Source organism: Paramormyrops kingsleyae, chromosome 13 (assembly GCF_048594095.1).
Source record: "Paramormyrops kingsleyae isolate MSU_618 chromosome 13, PKINGS_0.4, whole genome shotgun sequence".
NCBI lineage: Eukaryota > Metazoa > Chordata > Actinopteri > Osteoglossiformes > Mormyridae > Paramormyrops > Paramormyrops kingsleyae.
Genome location: NC_132809.1, coordinates 13,858,093 through 13,881,317, shown reverse-complemented (window position 1 = coordinate 13,881,317; position 23,225 = coordinate 13,858,093). Strand labels below are relative to the sequence as shown.

At 44.8% G+C, this 23,225-nt stretch overlaps 2 protein-coding genes across 4 annotated transcripts; one reads left to right on the top strand and one right to left on the bottom strand.

Moving 5' to 3' along the window:
- Positions 1-2,903: 2,903 nt before the first annotated feature.
- On the top strand, positions 2,904-16,352 carry ptdss2 (phosphatidylserine synthase 2). 2 transcript variants are annotated; one of them, XM_023842161.2, is made up of 13 exons: positions 2,904-3,334; positions 3,665-4,025; positions 6,815-6,916; positions 8,338-8,420; positions 10,204-10,271; positions 11,156-11,290; positions 11,621-11,671; positions 12,149-12,262; positions 12,472-12,590; positions 12,721-12,835; positions 13,036-13,181; positions 13,298-13,483; positions 13,719-16,352. In XM_023842161.2, the coding sequence occupies exons 2-13, from the start codon at positions 3,790-3,792 to the stop codon at positions 13,870-13,872; spliced, it is 1,509 nt and encodes a 502-aa protein (XP_023697929.1). In that variant the 5' UTR covers positions 2,904-3,334; positions 3,665-3,789; the 3' UTR covers positions 13,873-16,352. The 2 variants fall into 2 exon arrangements, with proteins under 2 accessions (XP_023697929.1, XP_023697927.1); XM_023842159.2 differs by having other exon boundaries at positions 3,651-4,025.
- Positions 16,353-17,066: 714 nt separating this feature from the next.
- Positions 17,067-19,866, bottom strand: commd9 (COMM domain containing 9). Of its 2 annotated transcripts, none has more exons than XM_023842163.2 (6): positions 19,733-19,866; positions 19,351-19,476; positions 19,121-19,260; positions 18,909-18,943; positions 18,701-18,804; positions 17,067-18,103 (listed from the first exon to the last, which is right to left on the bottom strand). In XM_023842163.2, exons 1-6 carry the CDS (start codon positions 19,781-19,783, stop codon positions 17,960-17,962), a joined length of 600 nt encoding a protein of 199 aa, XP_023697931.1. In that variant the 5' UTR covers positions 19,784-19,866; the 3' UTR covers positions 17,067-17,959. The 2 variants fall into 2 exon arrangements, with proteins under 2 accessions (XP_023697931.1, XP_023697932.1); XM_023842164.2 differs by having other exon boundaries at positions 18,701-18,816; positions 18,924-18,943.
- Positions 19,867-23,225: the final 3,359 nt, after the last annotated feature.

Sequence of the window (23,225 nt, the reverse complement as noted above, 5' to 3'; positions counted from 1 at the left end):
CAAAGATTATAATTATGTTTACATTGTTCTTTGTTTTTTGTAAGAATTGTTGTACAATTCCTACTTCATTAATAAAAAATTAAAAAAGGTTTAAATTAGTGATGGGAATATCTTATGACTCCGCTCCTTTCCAAGAACCATTCAAAATGGATCATCTTTCCTTTTTCTTAAGGGGTGGGGGTTACTATATGGTTTATCTGGCAAAATAATTACTAGGATAGTAATAGGGTAATATTTGGATCAGATTCAGACTCAGCCATCCCACCGATGTAATTTCATTTCGCAATGTGCAGACCATGTTTAGCAGCAGTAAATGACTTGTCTTGCCAGACTTAATGTCCATGATCTGCACTGTAAACATTATCCAAGGTGATGCCATATCCATCTGCTTTGTCAGTGAATTTAGGCTACTGCTTTTCTGTAGGAAATGTCTTATGTAAATAAAGTTGCTTTATCTTGAATGCAATTCATGCTACACTTAATTTTTAGCAAAGTTTTATTGACAGAAAAACAATTATAATGAACTTTTGTGCAAAACAGATTTTAGTGCAAATCAGATAGCTAGACAACTTTGAATGGCGTTCTTACAAATGGCAACTGACAAATCCTGTTCATTCTTTCTTTAAGGAATGTCATGCAAGAACATCTACCTCTTGTGACTGGTTGGTTCTCACTGTTCATATTAAGGGGAGTGGCAATGAAATTCGGGCACAGCGTAGGCCATGCACAGGTGTGCTTAATTAAGACTGTTAGTGTTAATCTGTAATTAAGATTGGTCAGTCTGAGAGTGCACACAGGACGTGACACATAGTGAAGTGCATCATATGATGAGCTAGCTGCATTACACATAGATTAGCTGTAATGTAGAATGGGGTTTACCCCTACATTTTGCAGAAAAATACTCAGGAACCCAGTTACGTATTTTCTGTGGATATGTGCTGCAGATCATATGCAGACAAACTGAGTGAATAAGATGCGTCCAAATCATATAATGTCATGCTACAATTAAAGAAGCATTATTACATTCATTAGAGAGCCAGCACTGTAACTGTCCGTCTCAGAGACTCCCAGTTCTTGTCACGGCAGTTGGGTTCTGGAGTGGTGAGAGCCGCTCACTTTGATGACATGTATTCACTGCTTCTTGTCTGGGTCATGGGGGGGGGGGGGGTAGCAGGTAGCAGGGCTCGGTCTCCCCTTTTCAGGGGCCTTAGGAAAAGCTTTACCTGGCAGCCCTGTTGGAGTGGACCCAGCCAGGCAGCCAAGGTCATACGACTGGGATCATTGCAATTCTGGCCCATTGCAGAGCACATGCATGCAGTAACACTGGAACGTCCAATATTGAGATGCCAATTAGTCTGATACCATATATTTAAGCCACAGTACCTGGGGAACTTGCAAACTCCATACACACAGCCCTAAAGGTATGAGGCAACAAGTACCATCATGTCACCCATTTTTACGGGTGCTATTTAAATGGTTTTAACGATCATGTAACAAGATAACAATTACACTGTAATCACAGGAACATTAACAAAAACGACCGTTGATAGCATTAAGAAATACCACTCAATTGCAGTGCAATGCATTCATTCTGAATCAATGAACAATCATGAAAGCCTAGGTAGACTTGTAATGAAAATTGTGCCACCGTGTTTAATTGTACTTATAAAGCACTGCCGATCGTCGTGAGATAACAGCAGGCATAGACTGATAACACAGCGAGAAACATGGGATCCAATGAAGTACCGTTTATGAAATTATCGGTAATTCGTAACCCAAATAATTTTTACTTTTAAGAGTCGTTTGTTGTTTTTTTTAGTTTTACTTGGAAACGTTGCACTTCCCTTTCTGTGTCAAAGTGTTGATGATTCGCTGTGTATCGGTTAAAATGTAGCCTATCTTTAAAAGGAATTTAATTTTAAAAAGCAACAAAAGTAACCCTCTGGCTCATGGAAGAAACAAGTTTGCACGAAGAAAAAGCAAAGAACGCCAATTCTAATTAAACCATATTGATTGTGTCAGTTGTTAGTCGCCCTTAAATTAACCATGCAGTGCCAATCCTCGCCAAATGTTTTATTTTTGTGATGATTGTGGAAAAAATAGAAATTAAGGTTCGTTTGTGTCAATCAAAAATATTGAAGTACATATTTGATCATTTGTGAAACAGCCATAATAAAATCACTCTTTTTAAGAGTAACTGAAACCGAAGTAAAAGGAATTCTATTACCGACAACCAGATTTCTCCAAAAGAAAAATTAAATAATTTCACAAAAACTTATTTTAACGGTATATTGAAGATAGCAAAGAACATGTATACACAACAGTAATGATCACAGCATGCAATATTATGTTTATTTTATGTTAATATATGTGCGAGACTCAACCTCAAACGCCAGTTTCGGGTTTGTGGAATGCTGGCAGGAAATTAATAATTATGTAGCCTTTGATTTACGTCTTGTATTAGGCTTCATATTTCAAAAGATTGAAAAAATAAAATATTTACATCTTCTCGTAGCGACCCAATAACTGATACGCGATTGTGTAAAATCAATGGATTTCTGTGACGTGCTAATAAAATGCTGTTTCTGAGACAATAATGTTTAATGTGCGTTTTCCCGGTGGTGAAGCTGCAAATCAGTGGCTCCTCTTCAGGAAATTAAAAGCTTTTAGAGCTACAATCGAAGAAACGAACGGCTAAGACGCCGCCAGCGACTACATCCCACCTGTCCCACCTGTCTCACCCGTCCCACCACCTAAAGCACTGAAATACCTCGGTTAGTACCTCGGCTCAGTGCTCACGCAATAACGCGTGGTGCTGTGACGAGCCATACGCATGCGTAGAGCTACATACGGAAGTGACGTCGGTCAGAGCGGACTCGGCGTATGCGCTTTCTCCGCTTTCTCCGCTTAGCCCTCAGTTCAACGGTAGTAGGTTGGCGCTAAGCCGCATAGTCTATACATACGAACGAAGGGGGGAGGAAAAAAGCCCGCTTGGTGTCGAGAATTACTACAAAGACGAGGCGTAACCCATCTCGCCGTTTTAATTTTTTGACAGAGATTCTAACTTAGTTAAAAAGGAAATATTTGAGGGACTTTTTTTATTTTGCCCGTATGCGAAAGGTGTGTAGCCAGTCGGCGACGCATGTATTGGGCAGGTCGCGCACAAGCTGGTGACCAGGCTGGCATCTGCGTTATGGTTAAACCCAAGCTAGTTACCGACGTGTGGGGTTAACTAGCAGCGCAGAATGACATTCGGATGCGCACCTAGGAGAATCAGTCCCGGCGCAGCTGTCAAGTAAATGTCCCTTGACATCCTCTACCCTGAGCTGGATAGGTAAGTTCGGACTTAAAAAATATAATCTTTATATAAAGGGTCTGTTTTAAATGTAGGCTTCCAGTCGAAGCCTTCGCCGCAGACAGTTTCGTGCTGTTACAACAGCATCGTCCCTTTAAAGTCCACTTTAGGAGTTTATGCGCATACAGCCAAGGGATCGTGGGCCATTTCATCGTAGATGAGATCACGCTTGGGCCGAGCGATTAGTGAGGGCTGGGGTCGATCCAAAGCTGGCTTTCCATTTGCAGGTGATGAATGAAAACTTTCATGACAGAAAATAGCAGGTATGATACTTAAAGCACGCGCTTCGTTACAGATATTATCTTGCAGGATCCAGGTCTTGATGCTGACATTCGCCTGGGTGGGGTCGCTTTAGATGACACGCAGCATTATTACAGTATAATAATAACTGTCTGGACGGAGACTGCCGACCGGAGGGACTTATAAGGGACGCGATGACCAAGCCTGAGTCCAGGAGAGGCGGCACGATGCTCGTCGCCGGGAGATCCGCCGAAGCGGAGGAGCAGCTCAACAACGGGCCGCTGGACCCGAACCCATCTGGTGGCTCCGAAGAGTCGATAGCTGCCACGATGCCCAAAATTAGGTCTGCAAAGATAGGGTTACGGGAGGGTACCCCCTGGAAGTCGGCGGAGTGTGAAGTCTACGATGACGGAACCAACACGTTTTTCTGGTGAGTGCCTTTGCAGGACGCCTTTTCTCTAGTGTATCCCGCACTGTATGCCCAGCTATATTCAAATGGACTTTTTGCTGTACGTCTGAGTTTAGACTAGTCGTGCTGATTTTTCTGTTCAAGCTTCAAGCTGTTGTTTTAGCACAGGGTCCCATCCCTAATGTTTGATTAAAGTAAACTAGTCAAATTAAGGTTTGGGCTTATTTACTGTGCTGCAATGCCTCACATCCATTCTGAAATTTGTTGCATTGCTTTGTATTTCAGTGATGTTCAATTATTTAAAATGCTAATATCTATGGACTGAGTCCACTTCATTTATTAATACAGTGGCTGTATAGTCTATAAATAGGTTTTTGAATAATCCCAGTATGGTGTGTCCAAGGGGTCACTGGGTCGTGGCAGTGTCACTATGTCCTGTCCATTATCTGTGTGTCTGTTATTATCCATGGCAGTTATTAACGCTTCGACGATTCACGGCTACGCCAGGGAGCTGAGTTGTGTCCGTTTCTCTCATATGGCTCTAATGTACCTGTCATGTAGCCCGATTTATATCACTCAGCCTTAATAACAATTCTCATTCAGTGGTGTCTGGCTCAATCTGCTGATCATATCAGTCAATTAAAAACTGCTTCCTTTTAAGAAAGTATATGTTTGTGGTTTGGGGAACCCATTTCTTGGATACTTCTTTCCCACTGAAATTCAGGCGTCAGCATCAAGGGCAACTGCAAGACCTCAGCTCTGTGAACTTGAAAGCTGAACTTGCCCCCAACCCCCGCTTTGTTTTCGTAAGACACAGTACTGCGGCTGAATACACACAGCAGTGCTTCTAACCGAGCTCGGTGATCGTTCACCCTGTGAGTGACGTGCAGCCGTCATGTGGGCAGAACGCGAGCAGATTGTTACGGAAAGCCAGCCGACGGGTGTCTCTGTGGAATCAGCCTCCTCCTCAGGCTCTGTCTTCATTCCTGCTACCTCTGCAGAAAAGACTCGGGAATTCCATTAGATGTCTGAGCCGACAGACATGTCCCAATAGGTTGGGTGGAAGGCTGTGAGGTAATTGCAGGGGGGTGGGGACCTGTAGGCATCTCTCCAAAGTCCCAGTATAGCTAGTTTCTTACACTGCCGATGTGCTGCCTAAAGCAGCCCCATTGAACACTCCGTATTGCTTGCGTCTTCAGTCAAATGCAGAATGTTCGGAAATGGAACACGCAAGCAGAAACAAGCACTGGTGTCGTGGTGGGAACAGCGTCTGGTTCAACAGGATTCTTTGTGGTGTGCATATTAATCTAATTCTGACTGACTTCAGAACCGGGCAGGGTGCACTGGGAGCCATCACTTGCTGTAGGCTGGACCGCTTTCGGTGGAAATATGTGGACTGGGGAGATTAGCTTTGGAGGAGGGTGTCATAAACTTCTAACCACTGTTTCTCTGAGAGGATAGCACTGTTCAGCTAAGGTCCTGTTGCCTATGTCCTGTTTTTTCAGTTTGCTTACCTACATCCAAAGTAGCCAGGACGATGACTCCAGTCCTCTTACCTGGTTGTGTGTCGGTCTAGACTGGGTACACCTGTACCTGTCAGCCAAAGTCTTCAATGCCTCTTCTCAGAAATATGGGCTGATCTTATTAGCCTGTGTGATAGATGTATCTTGTCCACTGTTTATGGGCAATGGATTGCCGGCAGGCTTTCAACTGGAGTACACTGTTTACACACGTTATTACACGCACAGGTCAACTGCCCTAAACAGTCATTATCATTACTATTATCTTCCTGCGGATACCAAGAATGAAGGCGAAAATTAGCCAACTACGAATGGCCCACGGATAATTTTAAAGGCTAATTATGGTCTCCTGTCGCAAAAGCTAACAATAGCGGTTTAGTTCGCTGAACATGGCGCCAGCCGGCGACTTGGTGCTGATCAGTTGCATGGTTTCAGTTTGTGTTGGAATGGTTGTGGCGCTAAGCAACAACAGCTTATTCTCTTAGTCTTGGGCTCTGCTGTGACAGCAAGTCTTTGGGCCTCCTCTCTGGGGGCCACCAGCACTGCAAAAATGTATAGAATGAGATTCCCTGAGCCCCCATACCCTAAAATTCATTTTCTAAATCAACCTACTATGCTGTTCATTTGTTTCCAATTTTAAGCACAAGTTGTTGGCAGTAATCTTGTGTAATGTTCTGCTGCAGTGTTTCCCAATCCGGTCCTCGGGGACCTGCAGACAGTCCACATTTTTGCTCCCTGCCTTGGTAAACACTCCTTTATTGTTCCATCGATCCCTGCGAACTCTACTTAATATAAATCTTCATCAAATAAATTTAGCTAAAATTGAAGGCAGTTCAGTGATTTGCAAAGAAATCCAGAACGCCTCTGGTTTACCTGTTTCTTTTTTTTTTTATCGCGTAGTATTTATAGACGTAAGTAAATTGCCCGCAGCAAGGGGCCGCTGATGGATTGTCCTGCCCTGTGCTCCCCGTCTTCATGTGTTGCTTACACTGGGACAGGTCTTTCTTGTTCGGCGACCAGTGACCATGGTCAGTCCGCCTCTCCCTCGGTATCCCCGGGGCTTCCCTCTCTCCCAGTAGCAGTCCTCTTTCTGCCTCCGTCCAGTGCCGCAGACCTGCCTGCCTCTGCCTCATTGTGAGGTCGTTTCTAGACCATGGTGCTGGTCTCCTCTCTTCGGTCTTTATCCCTTCCTACGTCTTACTGCAGCCCACCATCGAATCACAGTCATTTCCCTGCTGTACCCAGCAGCACTGAGGTAAGAAGTCTCACCCCTTGTCTCTCTTTCTGCAGGAGGGCTCACACCCTGACGGTGCTGTTCATCCTCACTTGTGCTTTGGTTTATGTCACCCTGCTGGAAGAGACACCCCAGGACACAGCCTACAACACTAAGAGGTCAGTGTCATCACCACGGTTACGCATCTCACCTGACCCTGTTTTTAGATAATTTGCTACAAATACTTAAATTGGTCAAATGTAGTGCCCTGATAAACAGTGCAAAAATAATTTTCAGGGGCAGTAATATGAGCTGTGTAATTTCATTTTATTGGCTGACCCTGTGCCTCAGTTTAACTCAGTTTTAAGTCGCAATTTGACAGATCAGAATGCAGACTCAACAGTGGGTCTGTCTCACTTTGCATAGGTGGTCAGTACCTATGGAAAGGGAAATTGTCTGTTTTCTGTGTAGGTTATAGTCTTTCATGTCTGGTGTTCAACCAAGAACTTATAGTTAATAGTTAAAGTTATAGTGAAGGGTTACTTGTGGTCGTCAAACACTTTGATCTGGTAATGAGGGGAAAGGCATAGTAGATCAGTTTGCCCAATAAACATTCACCTGCATGAGTGGATATTTGGACTGTGTGCATGACAGAAATAGCCTTCAGGTTGTATATGCGCCCTAGATAAGGGCCACGACTGAGCATAGGAATAATAAAGGGATTATTATCCAGTAGGTGTTCAGGCTTATAAGCCAGGATTTGTTCCGGAGTGGATAATGGTTGTTAAGTGGTGGTACTTCCCTGTATTACTTCTTGGGGGGTGAGGGCATTATGCATGAGGTGGGGCAGAGGGTGGGGCGGGTCCCATACTGCTCAGGGCTGGGCAAGGCCTGTCACACACAGGTTAAACTTATCTGAGCAAGATTACAGGCAGGAGCTCATTAGCACAGTCACACTCTGTGGGGGCCCTTAGCTTACATGCACAGTCATTTTGTAGGCGGGGCCTCCACCACCAAAGCCCTGCTGAGGTGGTGCAGTTGGCAGTGTGCCTGCTGTCCCAACGCTGCTAACTGGATTACTGCCCAGATGGGCGGATTACAGCGATCCGTGTGCCGTCTCCCTCTGTGATGTTCACCTGTCCCAACCCAAAGGGAGGGAGGGGATATTAGTCAGGGATACTGTCATCACATGGGAAGGGGCTCTTGTGCATCGTGGGAGTCTACGTCCCCTCTGTGTGGTGAAATGAAATGATCCTTTATTTTTGCGATTTGTACAAGTAACAATGCAGGTACACTGGAATGCTTCTGGAATGCTTCTGGAATGCTTCTGGAATGCTTCTGGAATGCTTCTGGATTGCTTCTGGATTGCTTCTGGAATGCTTCTGGATTGCTTCTGGTCACATATCCCTCCCACCCTGCTGGCGAATTTCCCATCACAGGCACAGAGGCTTAGCAAAGCCACATGCTGCCCCCCCAAAGCTCTTTGCATTGGCTTTGAAGGCAGCTACACTAACCACTGCACCACCAGCACTAATGTGGTCCGATCTGCTGCCGTCGGTACAGCCAGCTCACCCTGGCCCCTCTGCCCGTTTGTGTGCAGGGGGATCATCGCCAGCATCCTGGTGTTCCTCTGCTTCGGAGTCACGCAGGCCAAAGATGGGCCCTTCACCCGACCACACCCAGGTACGTGCCGTGCCGTGTCAGGCGGGGCGGGACCCCGTGAACACGACTGCAGGGCAGTCAGGGTCCCCCGCGGCAGTGGTCACAGTCGGCGCTTGCAGATGTCAGAGCGCCAAGCTGCCTCGTGCTTGGTGCGGAGCTGGGCTGGGCAGTCGGGCCCTTTGGGAACATAGCCTGTTCAACACAACAGCGAAAGTGTAGTTTTAATGTTTCCTAAACATGCAAACTGTATGTACATACACATGTATACGCAATTTGAGCTTTTATGATTCCTTGTTCAAAACCTGTAATACACGTTTGGAAGAACTGTCACAGCTACGATCGTCGAGTTTATAAGAGACGAACAATAAATCCTTCCATGCTTTCACAGTCAGTTGAGGGCACAGAAGACACACTGAAGAGGTCTGTGTTTCAGAGCTGTAATTACACATTGGTTACACTGGTGCGGACGGGCTGTGTCCTGTCTAGCGGAGTGTTTAAGATGACGTGCACAGGAGTGTCCTGTGATTCTTGCAATTCTGCTTTGACCCTGGGAAAGCAACTGCATTCATTGTCAAGGGATATACATAATTGCCAGTGCAGCTGCGATACAAGTACAAACTTCTCAGGAGCGTCTTGATAGGGTGGGAGGGAGACAGAGGAGGCAGTGATACACCCAGTGCAGGTAGTCTTGAGTTATAGAGGACATGCAGAAAAACCAGTTCCTTTGCTGTTGAGAGGTCAAGAAAGGTCCCTAAATCATCGACACAGACACACCATCCATCCTGTTCCACATATTTGACTGACATCCTGTTTCGTAAAATAAATCACAAGAAATTCCATTCCAACATTCCTTTTACCTGAAAAGAAAACTCAATAAAATAATCAAACCCCAACATGAATTATTAAATGTTTCCCATCTGCCACTGGTGTTGTCTGTTCAAACAATGACTTATTATTGTATGTAATGTTGGCACAAAAAAAACCTGCAAACCCTGCAGAACTTGTAGGACCCCCCTCACCGCCGGGGATCCCTCAGCTGGCTTTACGCTAAAATGATGTTGTTGTAACATTCATTTGTTAAAGTGGTCGTGTGTGCCAGGGCGCATGGTGCTGGCTAAGTGCAGTGGTATCGTCACACACAACACACAGACACACACACACACACACACACACACGCCTAACCCTAATCTAAACTATGAAAACCTTAACCCCTACCCAGCCTTAATCTTAACCATAAGTAAATTTTGAATTTTTTGATTGCATTCATAGATTTTTATAGAATTCAGGTTATGCTTGTGGGGACTGAAAGAATGTCCCACAAGTTAAAAAGTTACAGGTTTTTATCACATTGTGGGAAAATCTGGTTCCTACAATGAAATGATTACAAAAAACACACGCAGGCACGTAGCAGCTGAAATCCAGCTGTACCGACGCTCCTCTATTTACGAACTTTCAGACATACGAACGAAGAGGACTGTAAGTCCAAATTGTGTTCATTGGGCTCCTGTTTCCTGTCCGTCAATTTTTTTTTCTGCGCATCAATTCCGCCTAGTACAACTTCTGGCCGCTACTCCCGCCGCACAGCAGCGTAGCGTGCGTACTCCCAGCATCCTGGTTCTTTGTACTTGCGTATACCCTTAAAATGATGGTGAATAACGACTTACAGACATTTCAAGTTGCGAACGGCCGTTCGGAACGTATCTTGTTCGTAAGTAGAGGAGCGTCTATCTCTCAGACACACATACACACAAACGGCTGTTACTCTTGCCATTGAAAACTGAGTGTGTATCTGGTTCCCTAACAGCTTTTTGGCGCTTCTGGCTGTGTGTGTCCGTGGTCTATGAGCTCTTCCTCATCTTCATCCTCTTCCAGGTGAGACCCAAAGTTAAAAAAAAAAAAAAAATTACTGTCAATTTATTTCAACTTATTTGTTTGTTTGTCTCGCCTGCCTGTCAGTGTAGCTGTGCTTCGGGCTTCAGGCCTATCGGCTGATCACCAGACATGATGCTCTCTCCCAGTGATGGCAGTGACTGATGGGGGCGGGGGAGAGGAGGGGGTTAGGGAAAGCGATAGTCACTGTGATAGTAGTAATTCAGCTGTCTGTGGTGGCCAGCAAATAGCTTCTGAGACCAAGCCTGACCTTGCACTTCCCTAGGGAGGAACCACCAGCTCCCTGCCAGGACGTGCTAAATCCACAGAGCACCTCACAGGGGTAGAACTGTAAATACCAGTCATTAATGCAAGGTGCAAGTGGAACCAGAGATGGAACCTGACTAGACAAAGGAGGATTCACAGTCTGTCAGCCTGAAACATCATCCAATATACTGATTACTAGTTTAAAAAGAAGGTTTCCTTTTTTACAGCGTTAATTTAGACAAATTAAACTGAAGAAAAATGTGTATCGTGTTCATATCTTTTTACAGGGAAAATGGAATAACAATGTGGGTTTGTTTGCTGTAATGCTTTTTAAATTTGGTAGATGTATCCATCTTTTATAGTCTGTCCCTTTGATAGCTGACAGACCGCTAATGTACAGCAGTCCAATGAAACACCTGAAAACATGCACAAAATCTGCAGGACTCTGGAGTTCTCACACCTGTCTGTCTGAATTCAGTATATTGTAGCAAGGGTTAGTGGTCATCATGTTTAATTGCGGTTAAATGGGGCACAGACCTACATGCAGTCAGGCAAAAGAAGACTTGGTGTATGGGTTAGAGAAATAACATCAAAATATAATGTGCGTCTCCCCCCGCCAGACGGTTCACGACGGCCGGCAGTTTATGAAGTGGATCGACCCCAAGCTTGGGGTGCCACTGCCAGAGAGAGACTATGGGGGCAACTGTCTCATCTATGACCCGGGCAACATCACAGACCCCTTTCACAACATCTGGGTAAGGCCCATTCCCGGCGCGTCACCTAGAGTCACAGTGGCCTCCTGTCATCACTGACCTCCCCCGCCGCGGTTTACAGCATATGTCATGCTTAACCACAAGTATTCCTTTTGCACACCCCCTCTGCACAAACCACCGACCGTTAACCACTAGCGGCAGACTCACTCACTGAGGATGTTATTTTCTAATTAAGGGAGCATGGTGTGTGGTTAGGAAACCTGGATCATTTGCCTGCCCACACACCCACTGTGTCCAACTTTCCATGTCATACATTATCAGTCACTTAATGTACTATCATGCTGATATCAGTGACATCGCTTTCCCTTTCAGGACAAGATGGACGGCTTTGTTCCTGCTCATTTCCTGGGCTGGTACATCAAGGTGGGTCTTCAGTGGGATCCCTATGAAACCTTAGGACTGTGTTTCCCAATCCGGTCCTTGGGGACCCATGGACAGCGCGCATTTTTGTTCCCTCCCAGATCCCAGAGTTTGGAGGGAGCAAAAATGTGGGCTGTCTGGCCAGGAGTTCAGAGGGAGCAAAAACATGAATTGACTATGGGTCCCCAAGGACTGGATTGGCCACCTTAGGGTATATCTGTGTTTATAGAAATATGTCTGCACCTGTGCACTTGCCGTGCATGTTTTATGATTCCAGAAGGTTCTCAAACAAAAGATGTGATGACGGTCGATAGCTATAGCGACGCAGACAGGATAGTGACTGCAGGAAGTGACGTGAGCTTTAGTGAGACAGGATCCTAACTGTGGTCTTGATGATGGTGGTCGTGGCTTTGGAGGCCAGTGTGACAAAACCGCATCGACGTGCTGCGATGTCACGTAAGACCCTGTTTGCACTGTCAGACGCTGATGATCCGGGACTGGTGGATGTGCATGATCATCAGTGTCATGTTCGAGTTCCTGGAATACAGCCTGGAGCATCAGCTGCCCAACTTCTCAGAGTGCTGGTGGGACCATGTACGTAACCCCCTCCCCCCCCACTCTGTATTTACCTGGTTCACATTCACAGCCTCCGTCAGTCACGCTTATGGCTTCTTGAATTAAGTCTTTAGATAAAATCTCAAAAATTATTCACTTTCCGGGTCAGTCTGGGTTCCTCATTGTGCCGTTAGATCCTGTTGTTCATCATCATTAACATATGACTTACTTTTCCCACTAATCTCCAGTGGATAATGGATGTGCTGGTGTGCAACGGTCTAGGGATCTACTGTGGCATGAAGACCCTGGGCTGGCTCTCCATGAAGCCATACCAGTGGCAAGGCCTGTGGAACATCCCCACCTACAAGTATGGCATCTAACCCCCACCCCCAGCACATTTTTCCCACTATAACAGAAATATACTGTTACAAAAAATGTCGGTCCTGTATCCTGTTAGTAGATGAAATGTTGCTGGATGGCCACTCTGTGCTCCTTAGGGGGAAGATCAAGAGAATCGCCTTCCAGTTCACACCCTACAGCTGGGTGAAGTTTGAGTGGAAACCGGCGTCCAACCTGCGTCGCTGGTTGGCCGTGTTAGGCATCATCTTCATGGTGAGCTCGGAGCTCCACGTGTGCCCAAGGTCAGGCGAGGGTGTAGGTGGTACAGGTGCTTAGCTGACAGCTTTCTCTGTCTGAAGCTGATTTGGAGTAATTCAGCTAAAACGCCCCTGACCTTGAGTCATTAATCACCACGCCACCTGCTGGTGCGTCACGTCCCTGCTGGTATATGAGGCAGCCACTCTCCCTTGCAGTTCCTGTTGGCGGAGCTCAACACCTTCTACCTGAAGTTCGTGCTGTGGATGCCGCCCGAGCACTACCTGGTGCTGCTGCGCCTTGTCTTCTTCGTCAATGTGGGCGGCGTGGCCATGAGAGAGATCTACGACTTCATGGACGACCCGTGAGTCGTGGGCTCCGGATGCTCACGCGTGCCGTGCAGAAGGGCGCGTTGTTCAGGGTGATGTGGATGGTTTTTTGAGCACTTGAACACGTGTAGGTTTCTTCCTTGACCTCCAGGAAGTTCCACAAGAAGCTGGGGCAGCAGGCCTGGCTGGTGGCAGCCATCACAGTCACTGAGTTCCTCATCGTGGTGAAATACGATCCCAACACTATCATGCTGCCAATCCCGTTCTTCATCACACAGTGCTGGATCCTGGGCATTCTCCTCATCCTCACCTGGACGCTATGGAGGTTCTTCATCCGGTAAGCCATGCCCAACTGGGGGCATAACTCACCCATCCCCAAGGAAACACTTAGCCCTGCCCTCTTGGTCACCATGATGACCAGCACACCACTGCAGCCATACTCAAATCTAGTCCAGAGGTGAATAAGGAACATACTGACACACACATCCATACTGGCTATACCAGTTTCAGCTGGGCGAGGTTTCAATTCACACTTGTTGGTATGAGTATGTGATGTGTCCTCCTGGCCGCAGGGACATCACGCTACGCTACAAGGAAACGCGACGCCGCAGGCAGGAAGGAGTGGGGGAGAGGGAGCGAGTCCTCGACAACGGCGCCGTGGCAACCAGCAGCGGGCGTGCCAAGCTCAACGGGAGTTCTGAGTCAATGAGGAACAGGAAGTCCTGAAGGGGGGCTGGTGGGGCAGGGTAGGGTAGGGTGTGGTGGGGTGGGCAGGCTGTCAAGATTAGGGTGAGGGTGGACTTGAGTATAGGAACAAACACTGTAGTGCTGCTTGCAGACACCCTGGTGGGGGGAGAGAGAGAGAGAGTGTCTGTGTGTGTGTGTGGTTACCTACCTGACAGTCATTCCAGTTGGGCTCTTCACTGTTAATATCACACAAAACAAGCAGGGGGGTGAAGCCAATCACAAGGCGGAGCCTCATCTTTGGGTGGGGTTAGCCTTTGACATTGGTGGGGAGGGGTTGATTCGTTGTTATATATGTGCATTTATCTTGCACATTCAATAATGCAGTTGGGAGGGGGGGATACCCCTGGGTTTAAGCTATGAAGTGGTTCAAGTCATAAATGAAGAGTAGTAATGGGGTGTGTGTGAGTAATTCCCCTGGATAGCGAGGGGGGAGACACTACTGAGCCCTGGCCTGCCAGTAAAGCATGAAGCACACAGGTGTGACGTAGCAGTGAGTCTCTGGTGGGTTAACTGGGTGATCCGGGAGGATCCCTTTGACATGCAAATAAGGCAGTGGCTGTCTGGATCTGACCAGCTTGTTGGTGTTTGTGTCCCCGTCGGCTGATTAGCGTCTGGATGTGTGGGGCCGCCTGCCCACGTGCGTATACGTGTGTGTGCTCGTGCATGTGAGAAACGCTGCTGCTGGCCTGGTTTGGCCGTCCCAGCCTCTCCTACACCTGGCTTCCCAGCTCCAAGGGGTCCTGCTTTAAAAAAGAAACAGACACAAACAGTGACCGTCTCTTCTAATAGAGGTTGTCTGTTTCCTCCTGTTGTCACTTCCACCTGCCTCATTGTTGACACTAAAAGTAGGAGTGAGTCTGTTTTCTGCTGCTATGCAACATCGGCCATGGAAGCTAGGGGGAGCTATGTTCAAGAGGCCAAGGTGCAATTTACCATAAACATGCTCATTCTGGCATATGTGTATTATGGACAGTAATGCAGGTTCTGTCATTTCTGTTTGCTTTTGTAGTGTTTCTGTAAACTCTTCTGCATGAGCTTGAAACAAATCTCTACTTACAGTGTAAATCTGTAAAATGGCTGTTACTACATTAGAGGCCTGTGTGCATAAAGCGGACGTACGCACGCGCACTCGTGTGCGCGCACTCTCAGCGAGTGAGGACAATCACACTAGTGGTAGCCAGATCCAAACAAGCAGAAGCACATGAGATCCAAATAAGCCACCGCCAAATTTCCCCAGAGTAAACGGGTGACTGTAGTCCTGCTAGACCTCAGGAAAGAGGGTCCATCAGACCCCCAATGAGTAGTTACAGCCTCCGCACTGAGACGCTGCTACATAGCCTAGCCTCATGCTTCACTACACATACCTTATTAACACATTGGCCCAACACTCATAAATCCATTGATTGATATTAATCTGTAAATACAGTGGGAACCTCAGGCTGAAATTAGGTTTCAGGACATCAGTGTTGATACTCCTTGAATCATGTGGTTGAGGCCTGAGACTAAGGTCAGCGATGTGTCCCCTGCCCTTTAGTAGACAACAGTGAAATTTAGTCCTGATTTTAGTGCTGCGCAGGATCACAGTTGTGAAATAGACTTTGTGTTTTGCTTTCTTGGCCGTGTGTATCACCAGCTAGTGGACTGTGTTGTGTTTGAATATCCATGTGCCTCATTCAGGGGACTTTTGACCACAGTTCGGTGATTCTTAGTGTTTAGTAGTTAAAAAAATGCCTAATGTTGCATAGGAAATGCTGTTTGCCATTACTGTCTTATCATGAATGTAATGTCTAATATTGATATGAACTGGGCTCGTATTTAAATGCCAAGGTGTTCATGCTGTGGGATGTTTGATTATTCTACAAAAGTTTGTAAATGGGCTTTCTGTTACGCCAAACTGATTAGCTTCTACTGTAAGGTCTCATGGATTACTGAGTATTTTAAACATGCAAATAATGATTTTTTTTTTTTTTTAAACAAACTTTTGTCATGTTTTAACACTGGATACAAGTGCTTTTCTTTTTGCTTTTCTGAGAATAATAGGCCCTCTTCTTGAGATGTTTAGACTGCCTTAACAGGAAATTGGGTTGAAGTACTGAGGTCATCAGTATGTAGCCATCTTATACATAGAGCCTCAGAAAAGTCGGGGGACCAATCTGATCATTATTTCTGCTTGCCTGGTAGTTCTGCTTTCAGAATATCTTGCCTGTCTGTATGCAGAGGAGAGTCCCAGTGAGGTTGGCAGGATATGAGTAAAATCAGTTTATTTCCACATGCTCCCCCTACTGTGCTTCTGTTACTAATTTACTCTTTACTCCAACTCCATCCAGTGTGTAGGAGTGGCGAAGGTCAGAACAAACACTTTTCTACTATGTTTAACCTAATGTGAATGGTGTAAAGTGTCAGACTGTTGGGGAAGAACATGCCATTTTATAATGTTTTCAATAAAATGATATAACAGATTCCTCTACTTCTCATTTACACACCTCGCCCTCACCGCCTACATTGACAAAGTTTCCTCACTAAAGCACAGCAGCTTATTGATATGAAGTAAACCTTATCTTCATTTAGCAGACTCTTATCCAAAGCAGCAGCATTTGTCCCTGGAGCAGATAGTGGTTTAGGCCTGGCTCAGGGGCTCAGCGGTGAAATCATTCTGCTGACACTGGGGTGATCCTGGGATTCTGCTGACCCAGCAAGCGTCTGCGCATGGACACCTCGTACTAACCCAGTGAGCCACACACTGCCCCACCTGTGTTCGAAACTCATCTATGAGGTAAGAACAAACAAGAGCATAACTCTATGAATGCAAAGTCTGAAACAAACAAGGATGTGATTCTTATGCTCCTCATAGGGTATAACGGCAGAAAGTGAACAGGCGGCATGAAGCACCTTTTATACATCTTTTGTGCTTCACTGCAGTGGTGGAAGAAAGTTACCATTGTGACGTAAACGTATGATACCATGGACAGGAGGAACACCTTCTGAACAAATTAAAATTATTTTAAACATGAAAATTTGATGATTCTTCAAAACAAATGAACTTGTCCACTGAATAAGGTTTTGGGCAATATGGTACAACAGCTAAATAACAGTTTAATACTTACTCGTGTAGCGTTAAGCTATTACGGGTATATACACTGATACCTAATAATGAAATAACCACCAGAGGGCAATAAAGACAAACGGTTTATATAAATATAAAAGCGCAATAGCCGGATATTCCCAATAGATGGCAGTGTGCTACTGGACATGACTAACCATTTAGTTAATGCGTCTTTGCTTCGATGGAAAAAAACACGTTATATAGATATTTATTATATTTTGATGTTATTTCTCTAACCCATACATAAGTCTTCTTTTGCCTGACTGCATGTAGGTCTGTGCCCCATTTAACCGCAATTAAACATGATGACCACTAACCCATGCTACAATATACTGAATTCAGACAGACCGGTGTGAGAACTCGAGTCCTACAAATTTCGTGCATGTTTTCAGGTGTTTCATTGGACTGCTGTACATTAGCGGTCTGTCAGCTATCAAAGGGACAGACTGTAAAAGATGGATACATCTACCAGATTTAAAAAGCATTACAGAAAGCAATCCTACATTGTTATTCCATTTTTCCTGTAAAAAGATATGAACATGATACACATTTCTCTTCACAGTTTAATACCTCCAAATAATTGTTGCTCAATCCGGTCCTCAGGAACCCACAAACAGTTCACGTTTTTGCTCCCTCGGGCACTGGGAAGGAGCAAAAACGTGAACTGTTTGTGGGTCCCTGAGGACCGGATTGGGAAACACTACTCTAAGTAAATGCTATAGAAAAAACAAAAGGAAACACTTTTTAACCTATCAACAGTATATTGGATGGTGTTTCAGGCTGACAGACTGTGAATCCTCCTTTGTCTAGTCAGGTTCCATCTCTGGTTCCACTTGCACCTTGCATTAATGACTGGTATTTACAGTTCTACCCCTGTGAGGTGCTCTGTGGATTTAGCACGTCCTGGCAGAGAGCTGGTGGTTCCTCCCTAGGGAAGTGCAAGGTCAGGCTTGGTCTCAGAAGCTATTTGCTGGCCACCACAGACAGCTGATCTCGAATGCGGCTCAGGCCGTCCAGCATGGTGTCCAGTGTCTCCCGGCTCAGCTCCACAGTTACTGAGGAGAGGGGGCTCACACTGCCATCTCCAGGGGCCTGAGCATCTTGAACCTGTCAGACCAAGTGCATAATGGATCAGTGGTGTGTAGGGATGGACAAAATGACGTTTAGTGAACCATTTGCTGTATTTTTTGACCCCACTAGATGGTGCTCTTGAGTTGCTTTGGGGCATGCTTTGTGCTCTTTTTTCAACAGAGAGCACCATCTAGTGCAGGGGTGTCAAACATACGGCCCGCGGGCCGAATACGGCCCACTATGGTGTCCAATACGGCCCACGGGATGATTTGAACAATAGTATTAAATATCAAATCTTTTTTATTATCATTATTATTAGTAGTAGTAGTATTAAAAAGGAATAAGAGTGTTAATGAACAGTTTCTGAGGACTTGTTAAATGCAGTTTTACAGAATATAGTGTATTTGTTGTAATTTGATGCACTATGATTAAAAAAAAATAATAATAAATTCGGCCCGCACATGGTCACATTTCTTCTCATCCGGCCCTCACCCTAAAATGAGTTTGACACCCCTGATCTAGTGGGATCAAAAAATACAGCAAATGGTTCATGAAGCATCATTCAGTCCATCATTGTGAGAGGCCGCACCAAAACTCATGCTCTGGGGGGGGGGTCAGTGGTCCGTTACCCACTTTCATGTGGAGCAGGCAGCTGGGTACAGCCATGCGGCCAGCAGAATCAGAACAGGTCTTCATATCCACCCCCCAGTCCATCTCCAGCAGCCGGGGAAGTGAAACTAATTGTGACAGTCAGGAGAAAATGCTAATTTAAGCAAGCAGATCTGAGTGCAAATCAGTGGCAAACAAACACATAGAAAGCAGCAGACAAGAAAAGTCTTACTTTGATTAGCAAGAGCTTCATTCCTCCATGCAGGGCTAAACACACAAAAATAAGTATTTAACAGTTAACATCTACACTGAGAAGCAATGCTGTTGACTTTTAGCAGGTTAAGATGTGTGTGATAATATCTTAACTATATTATGTAATACACCAAAAATAATTGATGGTCCTTGCAGGTGCAATACAGTTTCAGAGGTAGATATGTCGTCTACCTGTGCTCTAGAAGGATCTTAGTCATTAGATTTTTCAAGTTGGGATGGAAAGCATCAGGGAACAACGCAAGGATTTGCTCGGGGGTCGTTAAGCTGTGGAACAGCACGTGACGGGTGAGGGCGTGCAGAGCCCTGAGAAGCTGCGGAGTACAAGAAAGGGCACATTCAGGAGGAAAGAACTTTGGTTATGAACCGTACTGGGAAAAAAACGGCTTCGGTGTGAAGCTCACCTGCTGAGCCTCACCAACGGACACCGACAGGGTTTCGGCCGCCTCGTCAGCGAGTCGCCGGGACTCCGGAGCTCCGGTGGAGAAGCTGTCCCTGCAGAGCTGCCTCACTGCGTCCTTGGAAGGCGCCTGGAAACGAGACGGTTACAGGATTGCAGAGCTGCCTGTCATCACCAGCTAGGCTGTAGTATCGCAAAACTCAAACCAACGGAAACTGACAAACTACAACAGTAGCTGTCAGGTGCTTCTTGATTGCTAACTACTAAGCGTCAAATGTATATTCAGACCGTAACGTCCACCATACATATAACATATATATACATATATTATATGCGTTTCTTTTTTGACGAGCAACTTGGATACGACACATCAATCTTGTTTTTACCTTTAAAAGCAACTGAAAGGCGTCAAAATACTCCTCTGTTAACGCGGCCATTTTTGGTCATGTGACTCAGTCATGTGGGCTGTTCCACGTGATAAACAGAGGGGTTATGGGAAAAATAGTCCTGAAGCTTAAAGTGTCTGCGATGCCATCCTGAAAATGCACTAAAGTTCATCACAGTACATCCATGAAAAGCAATGAAAAAGCAATATAAATATAAAATATTTTTCTAGGATATATGGCACATGATGACGTATTTGATTTATGGGCAGGTCATGTCATATTGAGCATTTTGTTGTGTTTCCTGCTAGTATAAGTTTCTGATAAGTTTCAAAATATAGCAAGGTACTGAAGAGGATTAGGGCCACCATGAAAATATTATTTGAATTCTGCCTTTTTTTCCTCAGAATTCTGACTTCAGAATTCTGACTTTTTTTCTAAAGTCAGAATTCTGAGATTAATGTCGGAATTCAAATAATATTTTCATGGTGGCCCTAATCTTCTTCCGTAGCAAGGAGCTTCCTTAGGAAATACATTTTAAGTTGTGTGGACTGTCGCGTGACCTGTCCAGATCCCGTTCTTCAAGGACTATCACAGACACGGTGGTGTCTCTGCTGTGATAAGCATTGTGCTATTAATTTGTACTATTTTCTACATTTCAGAATATTTATAAAGACACCAAAACTGTAAGATACATATATGGAATTATGTACTGACCAAAAATAGTATTTAAAAATAATAATTTGTTGTGGGGGGAGCAGCTCTGTGACTTGGGATCTGAAGGTTGCTGGTTCAAATCCCTGCGTTGGCAGAGTGATCCCACTACTGGACCCTTGAGCAAGGCCCTTAACCCCAATTGCTCCAGGGACTGGCTGACCTTACTGTCTCCTCTACAGCAGTATCATGAGATGGCCTCCTGGGATGCTTTTCCAGCTGTCCTGAAGGAGGTCCCACATATGCTGAGCTCTCATTGGCTGTTTTCCTTTACTCCCTGGTAAAACTCCTCCAAAACCATTTCTACTGTGTTTAGGTCAGGTGACCTGGGCATGTGATGCAACACTATCACTCTCCTTTGTAGGTGGCTTGGCGTGTCCAGACTTCTGACTGACACTGTATAAGACTTTAAATTGCAGCTTACATTATCCTCAAAACAAGCCTGTTATTAAATGTTCTTGTGTCTCTCAAATATTGAACTAAATCTCTCAATATTACTACTTAGTATACATATGACTGTTTGAAACCTCAAACCTTTGCTGAATATGAATAAATATGAGTTTCTGTTACACCCACTTACATGTAACTATGGTATTTTCTGTAAAATTAGAAGAGTACATATATTTATATGTGTAGCTTATAAACAAGTTCATCATTAAATAAATAAAAATCTCACTACTGAGCTGGTTTTATTAAATGTCATTTAATTGTCTGTACTAGGCACCTTGGGGTTTTTAGTTAAATCCTATAGGCCTTAAAATCCAAGTATGTCCGACATCCAAGCCTACTAGTGTTCTTTTTTGTCTTGTATTTCCCCTACTTTTCAGCTCCTGTGTAAATGATTTGCAACACATTAGAGGAATTGTGTAATTGTCTCCAAGGTTACATTTGAGGTATGGATAAGAGGAACTACTTTGAAGTTTAAAATAGAACCTGTAATTTACTATGAAAGTGGAAATAGCAGAAATACAATATTTCAGTACTGAAACACCAAACGTAACTTGTTTACCAGAAGATCAGAAAGACCAACCCACTTTGCCACTTCATTATTTGTATTTGAATTTGTGCGCAGAGAAGAAATGTAATGGTTGATTTGTACTGTATCTGCCTCAGGCAGCTAATTATAATAGTAGTTGTGCATAACCTTTCCCCAGTAATTAACTTCCTCCCAACATCAGTTACAAGACTTCTGAATTAGTCAGGGGTCACTTCCTCATCGATACAAATCCCCTGCTTATGTGTAAGATTTGCTTTCATCTGGTGAATGAATAAATTAATGGCATGGAGCTTTTGAAGGGTGAAAGGGAATGTTATTGTTCTGCTGGGGGATAAGAGTGAAAAAAAAATCAACAAACGAGGTTGAAGGAATGGGGGAGGGCATTGGTCACGTCATAAGGGGTGAGCAGGGATTGGGAGCATTTGAACTGGGGGGGCTTGGGGGGGGTATAAAGTCACGTTGCTTCTGAAAAACTCTGATATAACCCTTCATTTTTAAAAACACAAATATTATTCAGGGTTTTATTGATGATGTTTTATTATTCCGCATCAAAATATTTTTAGATAATTATTTTGGAATTGTTATCATTCTCATGAGGAGAAGGGATCAACATAAGGAATAAGAATAGTTGTGACTGGCTGGACAGCAAGCTATGCCATCCCAGGAGTTGTGTGCATGTGCTCCCACAGAACCACGACCAGTAACTGGAAGCAGGGGCAGAGGAGAGGTCTCACAGCAGGGGGGGGGGGAATGGGTGGAGGGACGTTGGGAGGTTCTTGGTGCGGTTCTTGGTAAAGTGTTCCAAATTTTGAGTAATCATCTGTTATGAAAAGTGGCACTTGGTAAAATTTGCTATCGGGGAGGGTGCAGGTCCCCCCTTCATGTGTTGGGCCCAGGGCTGGCTGCCCTCTCCGAATCCCCCTCCCCCACCTCCTTGGATACTGGTTGGAAGGCGGATCCATGCATGGATGACAGTCCGCTGCCTTGCATTCTGTATTTCCTTGTACAGGTTCCATTTCTGCTGGGGTCCTTCACTGGAAAAGCAGTTATAGGAGATGGATCACACTGTTTAATGAAAGCAGATCGACTTTTTAGGTTACATGCATTATGTTTTATAGCATGACTACCACCAAATGCTGATTTTTGCTTACCCTGACATAATATCCTATTTATAATTTATTTGGATATTAAGACAATTCAAGTACTATCCTTTAATTTCAGAAAAATACACCACGCAATGTGACACAACTGCTTCATACCTTTTATAAGTATTTCATATACGCTCATATCATTAACACCTAGAGATTCTATAAGTGAACGCTGATTGAACGATGGTACTGAATCAAAAATTCCCATCGGACATATTTCTCATCCTACCGCTAGACTTTTAGTGCTGTATGCTATGGAATGCAAAGTGTTAAACGTTTTTTTCTGCCCCTGTTCTCTGTACAGGCAGCCGAACTGATTTCATTTGTCGAAATGGTCACATCTACAAGTCTTCTCAGATGCATGTAGAATGTCGCAAATTCTGTTAACGGGGTGGCGATGAACCACCCGGCTTCCCGGATCTAGTCAGCGGCGAGGCAGATGTCACTCTAGCCTGTAGTTAGAAATGGGTTTCCGTTAGTAATCTCCGTCCCTCAGTCTGTTTTTCGAATTCTACGTTGTTAGCTACAGACCTTCTTCATATTGTTAATTAGAGGGTCAGGTTTTCAGTCTCTAAATAGGTCATGGGAAAGCATAACAGGGTACAAATTTAGTGATGACTAAATTCTTGCGTAGCAG